General features: G+C 48.3%; 1 protein-coding gene across 1 annotated transcript in view; it reads right to left on the bottom strand.

The window, feature by feature from the left end:
* Positions 1-20,116, bottom strand: part of LOC144148380 (tRNA (32-2'-O)-methyltransferase regulator THADA) — a 156,679-nt gene that overhangs the window by 23,636 nt on the left and 112,927 nt on the right. Inside the window, exons 24-25 of the mRNA XM_077679922.1 lie at positions 6,760-6,992; positions 2,919-3,119 (exon numbers count right to left, since the gene is read on the bottom strand). Coding sequence (XP_077536048.1) covers positions 2,919-3,119; positions 6,760-6,992 — 434 coding nt within the window. The remainder of the gene's footprint in view (positions 1-2,918; positions 3,120-6,759; positions 6,993-20,116) is intronic.

Genomic DNA, 20,116 nt, shown 5'->3' with positions numbered 1-20,116 from the left:
CGTTCCCTATTTGACCCAGGCAATAGCCGTGGCGGCGCCGCAGTCCGATCACGTAGCGTTGAAAGCTGGTTAGCTTCTCTTCAAAGTCGACTGGTAAGCGTTGACAAATTGAAGTCCGCCGTCGAAGAGAGAGTCCAGAGCGCTTCATGAACCGCTGCACCCAATGTTTGCTGGCCTTGAACACGGCTGCGGAAAGGCCACGCTGCCGAGCGATTTCCCTCGCTTTTGTTTGCAGCATCTCGGTTGTGACGGCGATGCAGCCATTTCTTGCATTCCGAACGAATGTCAGCAACTCCTCTTCAAGTTCTGGGTGCCGTCCTTTTCTCGGCCCGCTAAATGCCTTCCGAGTGCCGGAGCAGCTTTGCAGGCGATCAGCGTCCTTCATCCACCGTCGAACATTTGCCTCGGAAACGCCGTACCTCCTTGCTGTAGCGAGATTGTTCCCTGTCTCCTTCGCGACTACAATGACTTTTCGCTTGAACGACGCTGTGTAGTAGCTTCGGGATGACATCGCATCCGCTGCTTCGAAAGTGGAGTTACAACTGAAAGCGCGATGGGCGCGATGTAACACGATCAGCGAAAGCAACACGTCAAAGGCCGATCCACACGACGGACCGAGTCCGCGGTCCAAACGGTCACGTGATGCTACGTCACGGTCCGCCGCGGTCCGATGCAGCGGCGAGAGCATCCACACGGCGGACCGCCGTAGCAGACGACAGAGCGGACCAACCAGCTAGGTACACTCTCTACCGCAGTGCTCCCAACCAGACGTACTTGCGAACCCATACGAACTGCTCGCGCCCGCGCCGCGCATGGTTTACGGTATGTATATTTTGCGCTGGGTTTCGCGGTCCACGCACGCATCGAGCCTCGACGGCCTCACGCACGCATCGAGCCTCGACGGCCTCGATGCGTGCATGCTCCCTGTCTCCCACGGAGGGACATGCGCGCGCGCTCATTCAGGCACCCAAGACCGCGCTTGTTTTTTAGACAAATCGTTGGGCGACTGATCACATTATTTTGTTCCGATGGAGAATAAATTCGCGAGTTTAGGTATACTCGCGGCGGCCGCTGCCCGCCCCCCCCCCTCTTTTTTATTTTTAGGATTTTTGTTCGCACCCGAATCCAAGACGAACCTGCGATTTGGCGTTTCCATTTTTGGAAAAAAAGGTCGTCTTGGATTCGGGTTTTTACGGTATTTCTTTTCTTGGCCAATGTCTTTTCTGCGGCTGTTTTAAAGATGAATGGGTTTTTCACAACAAACAGTCAGCCACCCTACTCATTGTGTTGTTAATGATGATGATGATGAACGGTCACCCCACTCATCGCAATAGTGAAAAAAAAAAAAAAAAAAAGACTTTTAACGACAAATGGTCACCTCAATCGTCATGGTTCCACCAACAACAGGTCTTTCATGACAAAATTACCCACAGATTCACCGCATTTACACAATTACAACACAGTTTTTTTTTTCGCTAAAAGTAGCCTTCAAATTTGTGCGCGCATCACGATCACGTTCAAAAGCAAGAACAGCTGCAAAGTGGCTAGCAGCATCCCCACGAACACCAACCCTTGCCAAAATCCAATCCAATCCAACCTCAAACTTCCAGCCACATCACGCACATAAATTTCACCATATATAAGCCATGTGTTGGACATGTACGAGCTGCTGCTTTTAAGCAGTTGGCTGCAGAAACTCGTTTCAGTCATGGCGGCTCCACAGAGGTACCTCTATGTTGTGTTCTTCAGGTGCAAAGTCATTTTACTTGCTGAGAGCAAGCGTAGCCAAGCCAAAGACATGTGCACCCTTTGTTAAAAGTTTCTTAGACATGCTTAAAGTGCATAGGATGGAAAAATTTTAGCTACAACCTAACCTCTTGAGCAAGGCTGAAATATTTTATGCCACAAATCTAGAGAAAGTACCGTTCACTCTTACTGTGAGAACATATTCCGTTCATAACTAAACGATAGACTTATGCTTTGAGTTATTTGTGACCTAGAAACCTTTGGCAGGGCCTAGCAAATGTTAACAAGGAGTGAAAGTGAGTGGCGTTAACAAAGGAGCGCTACATTCTCATCTAAGGCTCTAATGAAAGGATTGATTAGCCCTCAGCCAAGCGTGCTTTCGAAAACCGAAAGACTACCTGGCAAAATGCATAAAGGAGCAAGGAATAAAGCAAGAGCCCGTCATGTCAGAAATTATAAAGGTCGAGGTGCTTGAAGTAGTAGGTGCTTTCAATATTTTACGCTCCAATTTTAAAGGCCAGCAGGAGCTGGATAAGGCAGTCTATGGAGCGCAAGAGACTTTTGCTGCCCCCATTGTGTGAGTGGAATGAAATGCTTTCTTGTCAGGTATGTGGTGTGACGCATTTTACACCTGCATGGCAGAATCGCCGTCAAAAAAAAAAAAAAAGAACGCCGTAGCGATGCAGCTGAACACGGTACCAGTGAACTGTGCACAAATCATGGAGTGCAGTAAGACTAACAGACTCTATCTGGTCTGTAGCACAAGTTACGACCATTTGAAGTTTGGGCCTGGAAGGCAAAACCTTTTTTTTTTTGTTGCAACCTTTCCGGCCCAAACTTCAAATGGCCGTAACTCCTGCTACAGACCAGAGAGAGTGATAACGTTAGTCTTATTGCCCTCCTTGACTTGTGCACAGTTCCCTGGTACCGTGTCCAGCTGCATCCCTCCGGCGTTTTTTTTTTTACAGCGGCTGTGAAAAAATCAAATATGAAAATCCAGATAAATTTGAATATAGTCGTTTCCCACAAAAACAAATTTCATATCTACAATCAGAATGAAAAACTGCACGTGCCCCCCAATTTTCATCATCATATAACTGTAAAAATAAACTTTTTCATCAAAGACCCGTGTGCCCACCCGGCCTTAAATTATCGAGAGTGGAGTGCGGTACCTCTGCAGTGCCCCCAGCAGAGGGGGACCACTTGTCCTGCGGCCAGCCCAGACGTAGACGGCGCTGCCGGCCACCCGCAGAGAGCGTGCCGCGTGGAAGCGCCACACGTCCGCCGTGGCCGCCTGCCGGGCCTCCTCACTCACGGAAGACGCCACGGTGCGCAGCCACGCCTCCACGCTCCCCGCCACCACAGGGGAGCCTCTGCGCGTGTGCGTGTACGCAGAACCGACACTCAGAAGAGGAGATCATTTGGCTCGATATCAGTACTTAAATGGACACAAATACAAAACACAAGCTTGTTTTATTCAAAAGTTTGTTTCATAGTGCCCCCAGCGCTTCTCTGGCAGCAAGCGATGCCGTATTAACTGAGAATTTAATCAATTTATGATGAAATATTGACTATCCCGCCAAATCGAGTGTTTTCACGATGTCTGCAATGGCAACTCAAGAGCAGGTTTTCAAGCTAAACCTAGTGTGCTGCGGAGCCTCTTTTACCGTTAGCCAACCTAGATGGCACGATCATGCCGCGGCGGGCCATTTTTTGGTTTGCTTTATTTTTGACCGTACTTCTACCAGGCTTGTTTTTGTTACGGTGGAAAGAAATCTTTTTGTGAAACATTCTGTTCGCTCAACAAAAATGGTCACATAAGACACCGTTGCTTGCGCCAATCAGCCAGTGTTGTCTGAGACAACCCCAAAGCGCCACAGCGCTGCGCAGCTAAAACGGCATACGCGCACAGTACCAACAGCAGTGCGCATCGGTACTCATATGCTTATGTGTATTTTCATAACTTCTACCGTTTACCCCACCATTCTTAGAGCTATAAAAAGACTGTGCCCTAAATGTAAGCACAAACGGCTCGCTTGCACAAACGGCTCGCTTGGCAAGCTTATAAGCCCTACCAAATTTGTGTTTGCTTTTGCCTGGCTTAAGTCGCAGAGCTGGCTGGTATGACATCATAGGTTCTTGATTGATTGATTGTAGGGTTTAATGCGCCTGGAGGCGATGAGGCGTGCGCACCGTAGTGGAGGGCTCTGGATTAATTTCAACCACCTGGCGATCTTTAACGTACACCGAAATCTCGTACACACGGGCATTTCTGCTTTTTCTGCTTTTCGCCTTTATCAGAAAAGCGGCTGCCATGGCCGGGAATCGAACCCACGTCCTTGCACTCAGCAACACAACGCCTTAGCCACTGAGCCACCGCGGCGGGTGACATCACTGGTTCTGTTGCGGGAAATGAGCTACTGGGTTGCTTCGCCATTCCCTTTTTTCCAAATTATATACAGTAAAAGCTTGTTAGTTTGAACTCGAAGAGGACAATAAAATGATTCGAATTAAGTGGAGTTCGAATTATTGGGCGGGCGCTAGAATGAATGGACATCGCGCCACACTGCGCGGGCAGAACACGAAGAAGCCACCTCTGGTCTCGTTGTCAGGAATTATGCGCTATTACACGCTTGTTGCGCACGCAACACGATAGCAAACCCAGACCAGTGACCGCGGCACAACGAAAACCTGCAACAGCATTCGCCGAAGCACTGAGGCCAGCGGCATGGTGGGCGCTGCGGAAGCAAAATAAGCTGTCGCAGCAGGGTGCGCTGTTGCTTTTCTGTTTCGTTCTTTTATCATCTCAAGTAAATTTTCGTTTGGGTTTGCAGCACATTGTAATCACTCTGGGCCAACTTCTTTAACGAGGAGCGAAGGAAACCAGGGGATCATAGTTCGAATTAACCGTTCTGTATACCGACGCGTTCGAATTATCGCAAGTTTTTTTCCATTGAAATATACAGGGCTGAGCTGGGACCAGGGCGCCAGTTCGAATTAAGCGACTTTGAATTAACGAGCTTTTAATGTAGCTTATTTGAGTGACATTTACGTTAAAAATAGGTGTTGGTACAATTCTAACAAGATAATCTTTCGAATGAACCAGTCTTGTGTTTTGTCTGCATGGCCCCTCTAAAGGGACACAAAGACAAAACACTAGGCTGGTTAGCTAGAAAGGCTGCTCTTTCTTGGTAACGCTGATACCGGTCTTATCACAAACTTCAACACGATATTTGAGATACAGATTGTCACGTAGCCAAGGATGACCCCAGTTTCTTGCAGGAACAAAGTTTACGGGGTTAACTTATGCCCTGAGCTTTGCTAAGAACTCTCGGAACACACAAGCAGTGAAGCAGCGGTAAACAAAGTGACATGCGCAGGCGAGTGTCGGCAAGTCAAGCATTGCAGCATCTGCGCAGCAAGCATTCATCTCTCCGCGCGATTCTTTCTATAATAGCTGAGTCAGATCCAAGTAGAACATTGTACCCTAGTGACAATTGGGTGAGCAGCGACTGATGTTGAAAAGAAAAAACGAAAAAAGAAAAGAAAAAACCTGAAATAAAGAATGCGCCACGATTTTGAAGAGGCCTTTGTTTGAGTGATAATAAACAAAGAATGATTAAGAGGTAGATTGCAACATGATTGGATTTATGCACGCTTTGTTTATATTGCGGTACCGCTTATTGTGCAGATTTTTGCGGCTCCCGCAACGTACATTATAAGCGGTCTACACTGTAGTAGGGCCTCTGGCTGTGTTTGTTTGTACCTTCTATATGCTAACATGCAGTTGGCACAGTGATAACCATGCTTTTAGTGCTTCCTCATATTATGTCACTAGTATTTCTCGCTTTTTTTGTCATTTAAAAAAGATCTTTTGTCGCTGGAAAGGAAGTTCAGTGAGCTACCAAGGGCTAGAATTTTCAAAGTAAACAAATATGCATTTTGTTTTTGTGTGGCGGCCCCTTTAGGAAAAGTTCCCATGCATTTCAAGTGCTTCGAGGTGCTACTGTCCTATACACTGCCCACAACCCCAAGTGATCAAAATGACCACATTAGAGGCACTCTGTGCGATGGTGGTGGGGCATAATTGAGACAGAAGGGACTGCACGAGGGATCCACCAAGAAATACTAGTTCCTAATTAAACGTTCTCTTGAGTTCATTTTAAACAAATGCAATGCACACTTCTAATCAACTGATCCTCACTCCCCCTTTATAACACTGGAAAGTTTTCAATCAAAGGTGGGAAAAGTTTCCGTTTGGGCAAAAATAGTAGTAGCATGTACAAACACCCCTCTCATGTCACTGTAGTAAGACAATTTGGCAGGCTTATAAGATACCTACAAGTCAAAAATTAGTTAATGTAACTAGTCTGTTTTTTGTTTTTTGTTCAACTATACAGGCGCTACTAGCTGAGCTTCACTTTCGAAAATGCCGTGCCAGAAACCCACTGTGATTATTCACCACGATAGCAATGTTCCGTATACAACAACGTCTCGTCCGTGGAGGCACCACAGTGGAACCTTCGAGTGAAATTTCTGGACGCTACAGAATGCCTGGCACAGTATAGGGGGAACTCCTTGATTCAAGCGTCCTGTGTGGGTATAGAATGTTAGGAGCTCTGTACAGCCAAACAAACAAAATGTGAACACGCAAATATGAACAAGAACATGCAAAATTAAAAACTACTGTTCAAGGAGGCCTAATAACGGCGGGGTACAGGTATATTTGGAAAGCCCCCTTCCCCATCTTTCTTACTTTAATTAAGCCACGCATGAATCTGACTCGCACAGAAAGAAACCACGATGTTTGTGTGCTACGGCTCATATTTTCGTGATTGTGCTTCATTTAAAAGTGTTTCAATACTGCTTGCCTTTTCTCTTTTTTTTTTTTTTTTCAGCTGAAAAAGCATCTTTCGTGCTGAGCGAGCTAGCAAAGCCAAGTTTTTTTTCAAACTGTACAAAACTGCATTTCGTCCACCCGTCTAATTCGACCACCGGCAGCCCGGTACTCACGTGTGCTGACCGCCCCTGAGGCAGTGCCTGAGGCAGTGTGACCACACCACCAGCGCCAGGGACCTGATTGTGGTACCAGCGGTGGAGGCCTCCATCGCCAGGTGCTGAAACGTCGCCAGGCAGCCGGGCTGGACGCACTTGTCGGCCACTGCGGGTTGCGGAAGCAGAGCCGACAGCAGCTCCAGGGCTGACCGCACCGCATTGACCCCTCGCAGGTGGGGCACCATGGCCATCTGCACAATATGCACAACTTACTCAAACTTCAAAGAAGTGGCTCTTCATAACTCAGTGAGCTCCATTCGAGAACAAAGGATACTTTTATACTTTTGTAACCGAAAAGATTACCATCATCATCATCATCAACGTGCTACCCAAGTCCACTACCAGACAAAGGCCTCTCCCATTCACCTCCAACCGCTCCAGTCCATTGTTTGACCCCGAATTCCCTTATTACATGTCTGATTGATTAATTGTAGGGTTTAACGCACGGACGCAACGCAGACGATGAGGCGCGCCGTAGTGGAGGGCTCCGGATTAATTTTGACCACCTGGGGATCTTTAACAGGCGCCGAAATCTTGTACACACGGGCGTTTTTGCTTTTCACCTCCATCAGAAAAGCGGCCGCAGCGGCCGGGAACCGAACCCACGACCTTGTGCTCAGCAGCGCAATGCCTTAGCCACTGAGCCACTGCGGCGGGTCCTTATTTCCTGTTTCGATTGGGTTAATGGCCTTCCTTTTCTTCTAGTACCGTCGACCAGTGTCCACTCCGTTACCATGGACCGGTTCTCGGTTTGCCTCACTTCATGGCCAGTCCAAGTCCACTTCTCCTTCTTTATGTGAACTAAGATATCGTCAACTGTAGTTTGTTCTCTGACCCAAGAAGCTTGTTTCCTGTCCCTGAGTGTTGGTATTCCTAGCATTGTTCGTTCCATCGCCTGTTTTTTCCCAACCAAAGTTTGCCTTGCATTTCTTTAGCAACGTGCCAAGTTTCTGCTCCATTTGTCATTAGAGGCACGACACACTGGTTGCGCACTATCCTTTTCAGTGACAGAGGTCGTCGCATACTTTGATTAGCCAGAAATAAATGCGAGAAATTTCGAACCACTTTCAAATTTCGTCGCTCTACACTGGGGTGATATGGCCAACTGTAACGTCATTAGGGCCAGCACTAAAAACATAGTGTGCTAACCACACGATCTCTGAGGAAAAGAGATAAATCCAGAGACAAATCCAGGGACAAGTCCAGGGACAAGTCCAGGGACAAGTCCAGGGGCAAGTCCAGGTCCAGATCACAAAGCTGCCCCCGCGCGAAGACACCCAGGCATGATGGGAATGAGCCAGCACCAAGCGGCCACGAACTGAAACTCAGCTCACCAACCCAGGCATGTTAAGAGCAACTTCGCCACTACTGCGCAGGTACGAGAAATGATCGACGACATAGCCCGAACACCTAGACATGAGATGGGGACATTGGTCGACGAAGTGGCACGCTCGCTAAGAGAGGGATTGCATCAACTTAAGGGCGAGCTGCAACGATTCAAAAACGATATGCAACATGACAGAGAGCAACTGAAACAACAACTTCAACAATACAGGCAGGAGTTTCAGGAAGAACTCAAAAATACCTTCCAATCTATGTTCGTGGATCTCGCCAAAGAACTTAAGCAACAGATACGAGACGAAAAGCAAACAATCCCCTACGCCAACACCCATAGTCGCAGCCGGACGAACACGCAGGATACACGTGAGGATACGCGAGTACACCCATATGCACGCCCTCACCCTCAAACTAGCACGCAATAAACCATGCCTACACATAAAAAGGAAGTACAGACAGAACCGTTCCGACTCTGGCAGTGGAACTGTCGCAGTTATAGACAGAAACGCGGAAGTCTCACGCAATTCATACTAGAGCACTGCACGGGCCCGGGCCGGCCCGAAAGCCCGGGCCCGACCCGGCCCGCGGGCCGGGCCGGGCCGCCCGAAGTCGATTATCGGCGGGCTCAGGCCGGGCCCGGGCTCAGTGCCGCGGGCCCGGGCTGGGCTCGGGCTCAGTGCCGCGGGCCCGGGCTGGGCTCGGGCTCAGTGCCGCGGGCCCGGGCCGGGCTCGGGCTCGACGCCACGGGCCCGGGCCGGGCTCCGGCATGAATTTATAGGCCCGGCCGTTAATAGTTCCGACGTGAAGTGTAGAAATGAGCATAAAATTGAATATTCTGAGTACACTTTTACGCGCTTTTTGATGTTAGTTGTACACATTGTTATAAAAACGTGTTTTGCTAGGTCTGATAGTCACTATACTGTACTTTAATGACATTTCATCTACTGCATCAAGATTTTATATTTTGGTGTATAAGATATCAAAGATACGGTTACAAGGAATGCCATAGCGGGGAAGGAATTAATTAAGCCACCCTGGACACGGCCTCCGCGATCGGCTGCCGGCGGCGCGCCTGCGGCAGCCGATCGCGGAGGCCGTGCCCTGGGGGGCGCTGTCAAAATAGCACACGACGAAAGGGCACGCGACAGAAGAGCACCGACATAACAGCACGGCGTCAAAAGGGCACCCGACAAAACAGCACGGCGTCAAAAGCGCACGCGACGGAACAGCACGTTGACAAAACAGCACAGCGTCAAAACAGCACAGCGACAGAACGGCCCGATTTTATGGAACGCCTAAATGGGCAAATATTTTGATTTTAACATGGATAAAAACCCTTTAGTGGGCGCAAACTGCTCTCTCTGAGGTTCTGTTCACGTTTCGTTACTCTTTCTCGGGAAAAATACTACGGCTTTAATTATTACAGCATGTGGGATATCTGAAATGAAAGAAGCAAAAGCCAGGGGACGACATTTGGTAAAACTTTTGTTCCTTTTTAGGTAGCCCTACAATTTTTATGATAATAATAATAATAATAATAATAATAATAATAAGAAGAAGAATAATTTATTTCCGAATTTGCCGCTGACAGTTCTCCAAGACTGTTAGGCCCGGATCATTTCGTCCGCAGGCTTTCACATCTCTCCCAAAGTGGACCGCGTTAGCACGCGCTAAAACCGGTGACCGAGTCTAAAGTCAACGCCTGCGCTACGAACCCAAAGGAAATACTGTTCGCCCGGAATGCGATCAGAGCAAAATCGGTAATAAAAACCGCAGGGTAGTCTTGGTATGTCTGCTTTGCGCCGCAGAAACATTTTGCAATTTTTTGATACGAGCTTTTTATTTTAGCGCCGTCTATGAAGCGACCGCCGAAACCTCCGCGCTGGGCTGTTAAGTGCGCCGTTCTTTGCGTGCGTCTGCTCGGAATCCGTGCATTACCGAGTGAACCGTAGTGGTTTGGCGTTAAGTTAGCGGTTGCAGTGCTTGTGTGTGTGTGTTCTGTTTTGTTTTCATCATCTGCGGACGGATTTTAGGTCCTGATTTGCTGCCAGAGCGGGAAATTCCGACCCCGGCTGTTGAGACCAGCAGCAGTAGCAGTGTGGTGGTGGTGCCGGTGGTGCTCCGCAGTTCCGCGATGAAAACGTACCGGTATGGCACCGACTGACATAGAAATCGATATCGGGGAGTAAATACGTGTTTTCAATGCCACCGTGCTTGTTATGTTCACCGATTAGTCATGTTTACGGAAGCGCGGACGTCGAATGCGGAGCGCGCATAGCATATGTGGGTCACGGTGATCCGTGCTCGCGATGGACTTTCGACGAGGCGATTGCTACGCTGTTGGCATTGCGATGCAATATAATCTTTCTAAACTAGACTTATGACGGTTACTGACGAAACGAAATAACACGGGCGGAAAAATAACGCGACCGCACAACCAGGCAAATTACTATTCGAAGGTTGAGCAAAAGGGTTGACGTTCGGGCGAGTTAATATTGGTTGATCATGATCGTGATCATGATTGACCTAACTCTGCGCAGCGCATGTGGCCTGTCGCTCGGAGCCCACCTTTGTGAAACCGCTGCTTTCACCACAAATGCTTTACGCGACCAGCAGTAACTGTTTTGTAATTGTAATACTTTAGATTCCGTGGCAACGCAAAAGGATTAAAAGCTTTTCCTTTGACCGCGTTGTGAACAGGTTGAGCTATTTTCCAAATGCAGCGTCCATGCGTAACTAGAGCTGCGTTTCCACATTTGGCTGCCTGCTTATCTTGCTATCGACCAGCAGTGTGCGATGGAGAAAGTTATCCTTTCAAATCGTTTGGCAGTGTAATGCGTTGGCCTGAAAAAAAGTAAACAAAACGCCGTGATTTTAAAGGTTAGATTAGATGAAAAGGGGATATCGGCTGTAATGACCAAACAATATATGGTATTTTAAATTGACTACAAGGAACCAGAAGTTATTGTAGTGTTTTATTGTAACGGCGCTCGTGAAAGATCCCCAAGTGGTCAAAATTAACCCGCAGCCATACTGCGCGCCTCATCACCCATGAAGCGTCGGGGCGTTAAACACCATAATGAATGAACGAATGAATGAATGAATGAATGAATGAATGAATGAATGAATGAATCAATCAATCAATCAATCAATCAATCAACCAACCAATCAATGCTGTATTGTAAAGGATAAAGTTGCTTGTAACATTTCAGGGGGTTTCGTTCCCTGTCGCAGCTTTGCGTGTGATAAATGGATTTTGATCCGTCTGCTTGCCGTCCAAGTGCACCCAACAAACCCTGGAGTTGGTCGTTGGTACAAAGTCGTTGCGATTTATCAACGGAATCCACCAATACCTCAACTCTGTGTGCGTTGGGAAGCGATGCCGCAAAAACACGCCGCAACCGCACTGAATTTTCTCCAGGCAGTGTCGTGCACATGCGTGCTGTCAGCGTCTGTTTCTCGCTTTCTCTGGTTGTTCAATAACCCACCACCGCGCAGTGCTGATCAGGCGACGTTTGCGCCTTGAACGGCATCGCAGCATTGGCTAAAATAGTTGAAAGTTCTGCAAGAACTAAGCACGCGGTGCGAAATACTCCTGAACTACGCAGTGGAGCACACCACGACGAGCGATGTTAGCAGCCCAGCGCGCTCAGGCAACGCTGGTCGGCCGCCGAGAGAACTGGTTTGAGAGTATTTTCCTCCTTTCCCGGCTGCTTATGGAAAATGGTGTATAGCAGGGGAGCAACTCATTGTACGTCTCCGCGTGCGCATTGTACGCTCTGCGTTCCACAGCAGCCACTGCCCCTTTGTTCGTCTTGGCGGCAACAAAAGCCGACCCAGCCCTAGTTTTCTTGGAGGAGAGGGAGGTGGTCGAGGGGAAACGAGAGGGGGCAGTTGCTAACATGCGCATTGAGTGGAGGGATTTTGAACACGAGCCAGTTTATTTTGAGAGCGGGACTTGGAAACAGGCAAAACGCGTTCGGGTTGTTTCGTGGTCCACCCGTTCTTGCATCAATCGTTGCATCAATCGTTGGCTTTTCATTGTACCATGACAAGTGACAGTCTTTGATTCTCGCAATTTCTGGGAAAGTAAGGCCGTCAGAAAGATGCACATGAACATGTTTATGTATTTTAGCGAATGAACTGCATATGTTTCTGCACAAATGCGGTTCCCAACAACAGAGTTTGTTGTTTATGGTGGGTGACCTGTTTTTATGAGCTCACCTGCTGCCGTCAGCAATTGTTAGGCTCCCGCAACACGCCGGCAAATTTAACAAAGTATGTTAGCCAGCAGTCTTCTAAGCCTTGCAGCAAGATAATAGGCGTCATAGATAATAGCTATATGTCATATTTTCGGGGAAAATCAAAAGTATCGAAGCTGCAAGCTGCAAAAGTATCAAGGTCCAAAACCTTAGTGCTGCTTCGCTTGATTCTAACTGCAGATATCGAAGCATTTCAGATGAAGAGCACAGTATCGCAGCTTAGGTAACGCGATAAACCATTCATTTGAGTAAAGTTCGTTTTTTTTTAATAGCGAGAAATCGGCGAGCGTGATCGCTAGTACAGCTTTATGTTGTCTGATATTCAGTGGTGCCGGCCCACTCCCATTTTCGATACATCATGTAACCTAAATAATATTGTGCCTGTAAAAGCGCTCACTGCACAGCCTGAATCGTGATACTCGCTTCTCAAGCGTTAATAAACGAAAGGATACAAGCAATGGAAGCACGGGAGAACATACTCGTACGACGACAAATTCGCATGCAGCATTTATTTCAAATAATTTCAGCCTTAGCAAATATATTATGTACGGACCGATGCAAATACATTGTGCACAAATACAAACATGTAAAGACAAATAAACTGACCCCTCCCTGCTTCCCTTATACAGGCGCTCATGCATAGGTGAAGTAGTGGTGGGACATTTTTTTCCTACTTTGAAGTTGGGACATGTTTTCCGGCACCATTTTTTCCGGGACTATCAGTTCCGGGGCCAGTAGCTCCGGGACCATTTGTGCCGGGACCATATCGCCCGCACATCGTGCGTATATGGTCTTCTGCTTAGCAGTTACACAGGAAAAAAACAAACACGCCTCAAGTTTAACGTACACTGCGATGACGTACACTGCAAACACCCCACGAGATTAGCGTTGCACATCCTATAGCAGTTTTTTTCGCAATAAGGCGGGTGTTCGCGAACCACTTCCGTGCGGCCGGAGCCATGCACAGCGGATTGCGTATAACGCGGCTCTTTTTACGCCGCACCAGGCACCCTGAAACAAATTTAACGTTCTCTCGCATTTAGCAACATATGCCTGCGTTTATCTTTAATAAAGTAATTCTTTCTAGTAGAGCTACGGGCTTTTGGGCCTCTATTGATGCTGGCGCGCATGTTGGTATGAAGGCTGGATCACGCCATGATGATTAAGATGATGATTATGATGATGATGATTAGAAGCCCTCCATCTGTATCGGGACGTCCGTTGCCACCAACCAGCTTGCCTGTCTTATTCTACTCATTAAACCTACCCTCTATTACCCTAACGGGTTAGCCCTCCGCCTACCGGTTTTAAACTCGCTTATCCTATTGCCGTTTTCCGCAGCGCCACCTGTAGGGGCTGGAAAGAGCGGATAGCGTTGAGCCGCCGAGCCAAAGAAAGCGAGTTAGATGCCCGCAATGGTGGTTGCATTTCAAATGAAGGAGAAGAGCGAACACGCCGGAGTGTCGCCGTTTAAATGCACGCGAAGAAGTGTGAAGTCCCTCACTGCGGAGCATCCCATATTCCAGATTTAGCGTTCTGGTTGTGAAGCCTAAAAAAGCTGAAGGAAATGAAAGCTTTTGTGTGCTTCTTTTATTGAGTCCGCACTGCGAATACAAAAAAAAAAAACGGCATCAAGGCAAGAAAAGACCTTAACCCGGTACCGAGGCATGCTTTGCAGCGGCCGTGATCTTTCGGCTCCCACAAGATCTTCTCTTGCTGCTGTTTTCTTTTTCTGCTGTTTTATCGAAAGTGTAAAAAAAGAACAAGTGCCAGTTGCAATAGGTATGCCTCAGGTTATCATGAGCCGCTGCAACCCAAATCACCTGGAATATGATGGAAGCGAAAAAGCCGAAGTGTAATCCTTAAGCGCTACTATTCTGACGGATAATTTGCTTCTTACTGAAGTCCTACACCACTTAATTCTAATTTATACATGGAGGTTTAATTTGTTTAACAGCACAGAGGAGCTCTTGGTGGGTAAGAAATATGTCCGCAACAATATTGCGCGTCAAAGCAGCGTCCGCGAATATGAGCTACTGTGGATCGTGGCTCATTGGTGACCCGGCAGCTCACATTCTTCACTTTAGTGAAAAAGACCGTCACTATACATCGAAGTTTTCAAAAGAATGGCGTCAATGAGCAAATGAATAATTCAAACAACATTTATAAGAAAAGTAATTAAATAATAGAGGATCCAGGAACAATCCTCAGTAAATTAACACAGAAAAAAGTGTTCACGAAATATGCAGATTCATGGCTCTGCGTTAAATTACTACGAAAAGGGCACAGATGCCGTCTTCATAAAAATAGATCCCTGAATTCATGACCAAAAACCAATCAATACAACGGGATCGAGGAACCACCTTTAATAGGCAATTACTGGAGTAGTCGTTTCATAAAAATAATTGCACATATAACCATGCGTGAAACAGAAAGTAATACGAACAAGTAAAATCTGTAATTGATATCAACGGCTCACTATGTTGTGTTGCTTCAGCCTATCACAGGCACACCTAAATCTCTTCCTGTACCGAAATCGCCCTCCACTGGAATATGCGGGTGCCTAAATGTCCATGTACTGATATGTTCCTGCACAGATAAGTCTTGTAAAAATAAGTTCAAATGAATGTGCTTTTCTATTCCTTACTTGCCGCAGAGTTTGGATTCCGTTCCGGCGAGTGCACTATGCCATACCACCTAGCAACGCCACCGCACCCAACTTTTACAGTGCTCATCTCTTGCAGTGTGCTGTTTTGTCGCGTGCTGTTTTGTCGCCGTGCTCTTCTGTCGCGTGCTGTTTTGACGCCGTGCTGTTTTGACGCCGTGCTGTTTTGGCGCCGTGCTCTTCTGTCGTGTGCGGTTTTGTCGCTGTGCGCTCTTGTCGCTGTGCTGTTTTGACGCGTGCTGTTTTGACGCGTGCCCTTTTGACGCCGCGCTGTTATGTCGGTGCTATTCTGTCGCGTGCCGTTTTGTCGCGTGCTGTTCTGTCGGTATACCGTGCCCTGGAGCTGTGCACCTATGTCTATGTACGTGTATTTTAGATGTCGAACCAATCTAAATGCGGCAGCCGTGGCTGGAAATCAAACTCGCGTGCTAGAGAAGCGCCACCGCTTAACAACCACTCCAGGAAAAATATCTCAACGCACGCACATATTCGGGGATTCAAATGGAGAGCAAAAAATTTCATTAATACGAACTTGTGACCGAAACAACCACATGAAGTTGCGAAGAGTCTGGTCATCAAAGGTGATGGTGTCTCTCGTGTAAGAATACGAGCTATTATTACGCCCATGTGGCGTGAACTGCAGACGGTGTGAGCTAAGCTACGTGTACTTTTAAACCATTATTTTTTGCGTTACAATTCAGGGCATGCTTCTGCAGACTAGATGCTCCGTCTGATTTCCCGCTACGAAGACACTCGACCAAATATAATAAACAAATTTTCTTCGACGTCTAAGACCAAGCCTGGTCACACACATGCGGGCCCTCCCTAGGCTCAAAAAAGAAAAAAACGACCGTGCCCGGGCTGGGCGTGGGCTTGAGACGACGGGCCTGGGCCGGGCCTGGGATTGAGACGACGGGCCCGGGCCGGGCCTGGGCTTGAGACGACGGGCCCGGGCCGGGCCCGGGCTAGGCTCACTTATGAATGCCCGGGCCCGGGCCGGGCCCGGGCTCGGTGTTACGGGCCCGGGTCGGGCTCGGGCTTCACAAAGCGGGCTCGGGCTGGGCTCGGGCCTTAAAATCAGGCCCGTGCAGTGCTCTAATTCATACAGGCACAAGCACACATACCGGATATATTGGCATTACAAGAAACATACGTGGAACCAAAATTACAAGGTTACACCAGTTTCGTCTACACAGGCTCCCACAACACTCCTATTAAAGCGGCGACACTGGTTTCAAACAAATTAACGGTAATAGACCACACGCTCAGCACCGAACGTATACCGCACGTGCTGATTGAAATCTTACCTGCGGATAGGAATAAGTCCAGCTTCTTTGTACTCAACGTCTATAGTGCGCCCAAAGAACGGACAGACTCTTTTGAACGACTTTTCAAATATGCTCTAAAGGAAGCAAAGGAAAGGCTAATTATTTTAGGAGACTTTAATGCAGCCCACCCTGCATGGGGTTATCAGACACAAAACCCAAAGGGCCGGCGGGTAGCTCTAACGATTGCACAGCAAGGCTTGACTGTCCTAACTGACCCCACACAGCTGACAAGGGTGGGCAACAGTGTCAGTCGGGACACGTGCCCGGACCTGACACTCGTCAAAGATCTAAGGTACCAGGGATGGCGCAACCTAGGCGAGACCCTAGGCAGTGACCATAATATTATAGAAACTGAACTTATTGCAGCTCGAACGAAAATCAAAGAGCGCAAAGTAAAAATAACCGACTGGGACAAATTCCGGGAACTGCGCGAGCTCCAACGTGATAATGAGCCAGGCGAAGATGAAACAAATGGAGTAACTCTTCAGGAATGGGTCCGTCAGCTCCAAACAGACCTAAACGAAACAACCAAAGTCATAGACACGTCCCCTGAGCACCCGGATGTAGACCGGCACTTGATGCATTTATGGGATGCCCGCAACAGCCTGAAAAAACGACGGCGAAGGCAAAAACATAACAGAAAGCTCAAGCAGCGAATAGCCACAATAACAGCACAAGCAGAAAATTACGCAATGGAACTGACAAGAAATAATTGGAAAAACTTCTGCGATCGCATGCAGGGATCCCTCGGCACGGCTAAAACGTGGGCGCTGCTTAGAACCCTTATTGATCCCAATCAAACAAAAGCAACGATGAGCAAAACTCTTCAAAAGATTCTGAGACAGACACCCGGGGACGAAGCAGCCATTATCGAGGAGCTAAGGATCACCTACTTAGGCGCTGGCGCCACTCCGTCCTACAAAGACTATCCACACGCGGAGACCACGGAACTAGACAGGGACATAACAGAGCAAGAAGTCAGAGCGGCACTCCACCGGATAACAAGAAACACTGCGCCGGGGGCAGACGGCATACAATATCGTCTTCTAAAAAATCTCGACGACAGGTCAATACAGGAACTAACCGCCTATTATCAATACCACTGGCAGGAGGGAACGCTACCACAAGAGTGGCGCCACGCCGATATAACCATGATACCAAAACCGGGCAAACCACCGTCCCTAAAACAACTGCGGCCCATCTCCCTCACGTCGTGCGTGGGAAAGTTATTTGAGTCTATCGTCTTAGCCAGACTGCAACCATACCTAGACGAACACGCGCCACTGCTGCACACAATGTTTGGGTTTCGGCCGGGGTTGTCCACACAGGATGTACTAATACAAATTAAAGAAGAAGTTATTGATCGAATTAACAGCACACAAACGAAAGCCATACTAGCTTTAGATCTTAAGGGCGCTTTCGACAATGTAGCCCACGATCTTATACTCGACAACCTCGCAGGAACCAAGTGTGGCCAAAGAACGTACAACTACGTACGAGCATTCCTCAAAGATCGCACAGCAACAATAGGGGCGGGAAACATTCGCTCAGACACCATCCCTCTAGCAGGAAAAGGCACGCCACAAGGGTCAGTTCTTTCTCCGATGCTGTTTAACTTAGCAATGAGCCGACTGCCCCCCCTTCTAAATGCCATTCCAGCAATCAGACACGTGCTATAAGCGGATGATATTACCATCTGGGCCACCAGCGGCTTTGATGTAGAAATACAAGACGCGTTACAGGAAGCAGCAAATGCCACCCAACAGTATGCAAGGGCAGGGGGACCAACCTGCAGCCCACAAAAATCAGAACTGCTCATAGTCAGAAAAGGCCGCTGGAAAACCAACCCACCGCCCGACATTACGGTCACTGTCGAAGGCGAGCCAGTTAACAGAGTAGGCAGGCTACGGTTGCTAGGGCTGCATGTGCAAACGAACACGAAGGCCACGTACACCTTGGGACTACTGAAAAAACAAATTAATCAAATAATCCACATGATCCAAAGGATAACCAACCGCCGCCACGGCCTTAAAGAAGCGGACGTACTACGCATCGTGCAGGCTCTGATCATAAGCCGCATAACCTATCATGTACCTTACCACCGACTTACCCAGGCAGAGACTAAGCAGCTGGACACCCTAATCCGCACCGCCGTAAAGGCGGCGACAGGCATCCCTGTCTACGCCTCAACGAACCTGTTATTACGATTGGGCCTACATAATACCACGATGGAATTAATCGAAGCACAAAAAATCAGTCAATTAGAAAGATTGAAACGCACCCCAACAGGGAGACACGTCCTCCGACAACTAGGGTACTCGACGTCTGAACTTGCCCCTCGCGAACTCAAACCAATACCCCCGGAAGTTAGAGCGAGAATAACAGTGTCACCCATAGCCAGAAATATGCATCCAGAACATCATGCCGGCAGGCATGCCGCGCGGGCTAAGGCCTTGCATCGCATATACGGCAGTAACCCCGACACCCTCTACACGGATGCAGCAGACTATCCAGCCATAAATGCCAAGGTGGCAGCGGTAGCCGACTGGAGGGGTGAGACGGTAACGTCAGCCACCATACGCTCCGGGAACAGCACGGAAGCGGAAGAGTGTGGAATAGCACTCGCTATCAGCACTCGCTCTTCAGGGAACCCAATAAATATTATATCCGACTCACAAGAGGCATGCCGAAATTATGCGCAAGGACGTATCACCCCGACCGCCTATCACATCCTGCAGCGAAACCGACTGATTCCACCAGTCCGTCTAATCTGGACCCCTGGGCATGTGTGGTTCCCTGGCAATGGACGCGTTCATGCGGTAGCCCGAGGCCTCACTCTCCGGGCGCCAGTGGAAGACCAACTCAAACCAGACAAGACAGAAAGTATCCCACTCACATACACACATATACTACAACGCTACAGACTCTCCCGCAGGACACTTCCTCTGCCACACGCGCGACTCACCCGTGAGGAAGCCGCTGCATGGCGCCAGCTACAAACTAACACGTTTCCTAGCCTCTCGCTTTGGCACAAATTCTACCCTACCATGTACCCCGACAGATGCCCATCCTGCGGAGGACACCCGAACCTGTACCATTCCACATGGGAATGCCCCAAACCCCCGACCCGATTGCCTATACCCAGCCCCTCCCCCTCCGGATGGGAAGCCGCTCTTTCCAGCTCAGCCTTGGACGACCACCACGGACTGATCGACCGGGCAAGACGGATCGCAGCAGCAAATGAAGCCCTGGACTAAGGGCACCACCCTCTGAGAGCTAGATAGCCTGACTTTATAATAAAGTTTTCTACTATACTACTACTGACCACACGTCTGCATTCCCGTGATGCGGTCACACGAAACTGGAGGCACCCCTACAATCTCGCCCAGTCATGTGTGTTCACCATAGCTTAGGGTCAGCAGCCGTCAATCAAACAAACGAAATTCCGCGACGTCATAGAAATGCCGTTGAAAGGTAACTGGGGAGTCGGCACTGCTTAATCCGTTTCCTGTAATATCTAAAATATTTGACTGAAGTTTCAAATAAGCATGGTAGTATCACCGTTATCAGGAGAAAGCACAATACTTAATGACCAAAACTTGTACTTAGTCTCCACAACCTCTAAAGGCACAGCCCATTAATCAAACGATGTGTGAACAAAAAATGTCATGGCCCAGTAGGTTAATGATGCAGTGGGAATTACTGTGCCACTAATCAAGATC

Source organism: Haemaphysalis longicornis, unplaced genomic scaffold (genome assembly GCF_048455015.1).
Source record: "Haemaphysalis longicornis isolate Haplotype H1 unplaced genomic scaffold, Haemaphysalis longicornis Haplotype H1 scaffold_8, whole genome shotgun sequence".
Classification (NCBI taxonomy): domain Eukaryota; kingdom Metazoa; phylum Arthropoda; class Arachnida; order Ixodida; family Ixodidae; genus Haemaphysalis; species Haemaphysalis longicornis.
The sequence above is the reverse complement of the archived record's forward strand: the minus strand, read 5'-3'. Positions and strand labels throughout refer to the sequence as shown.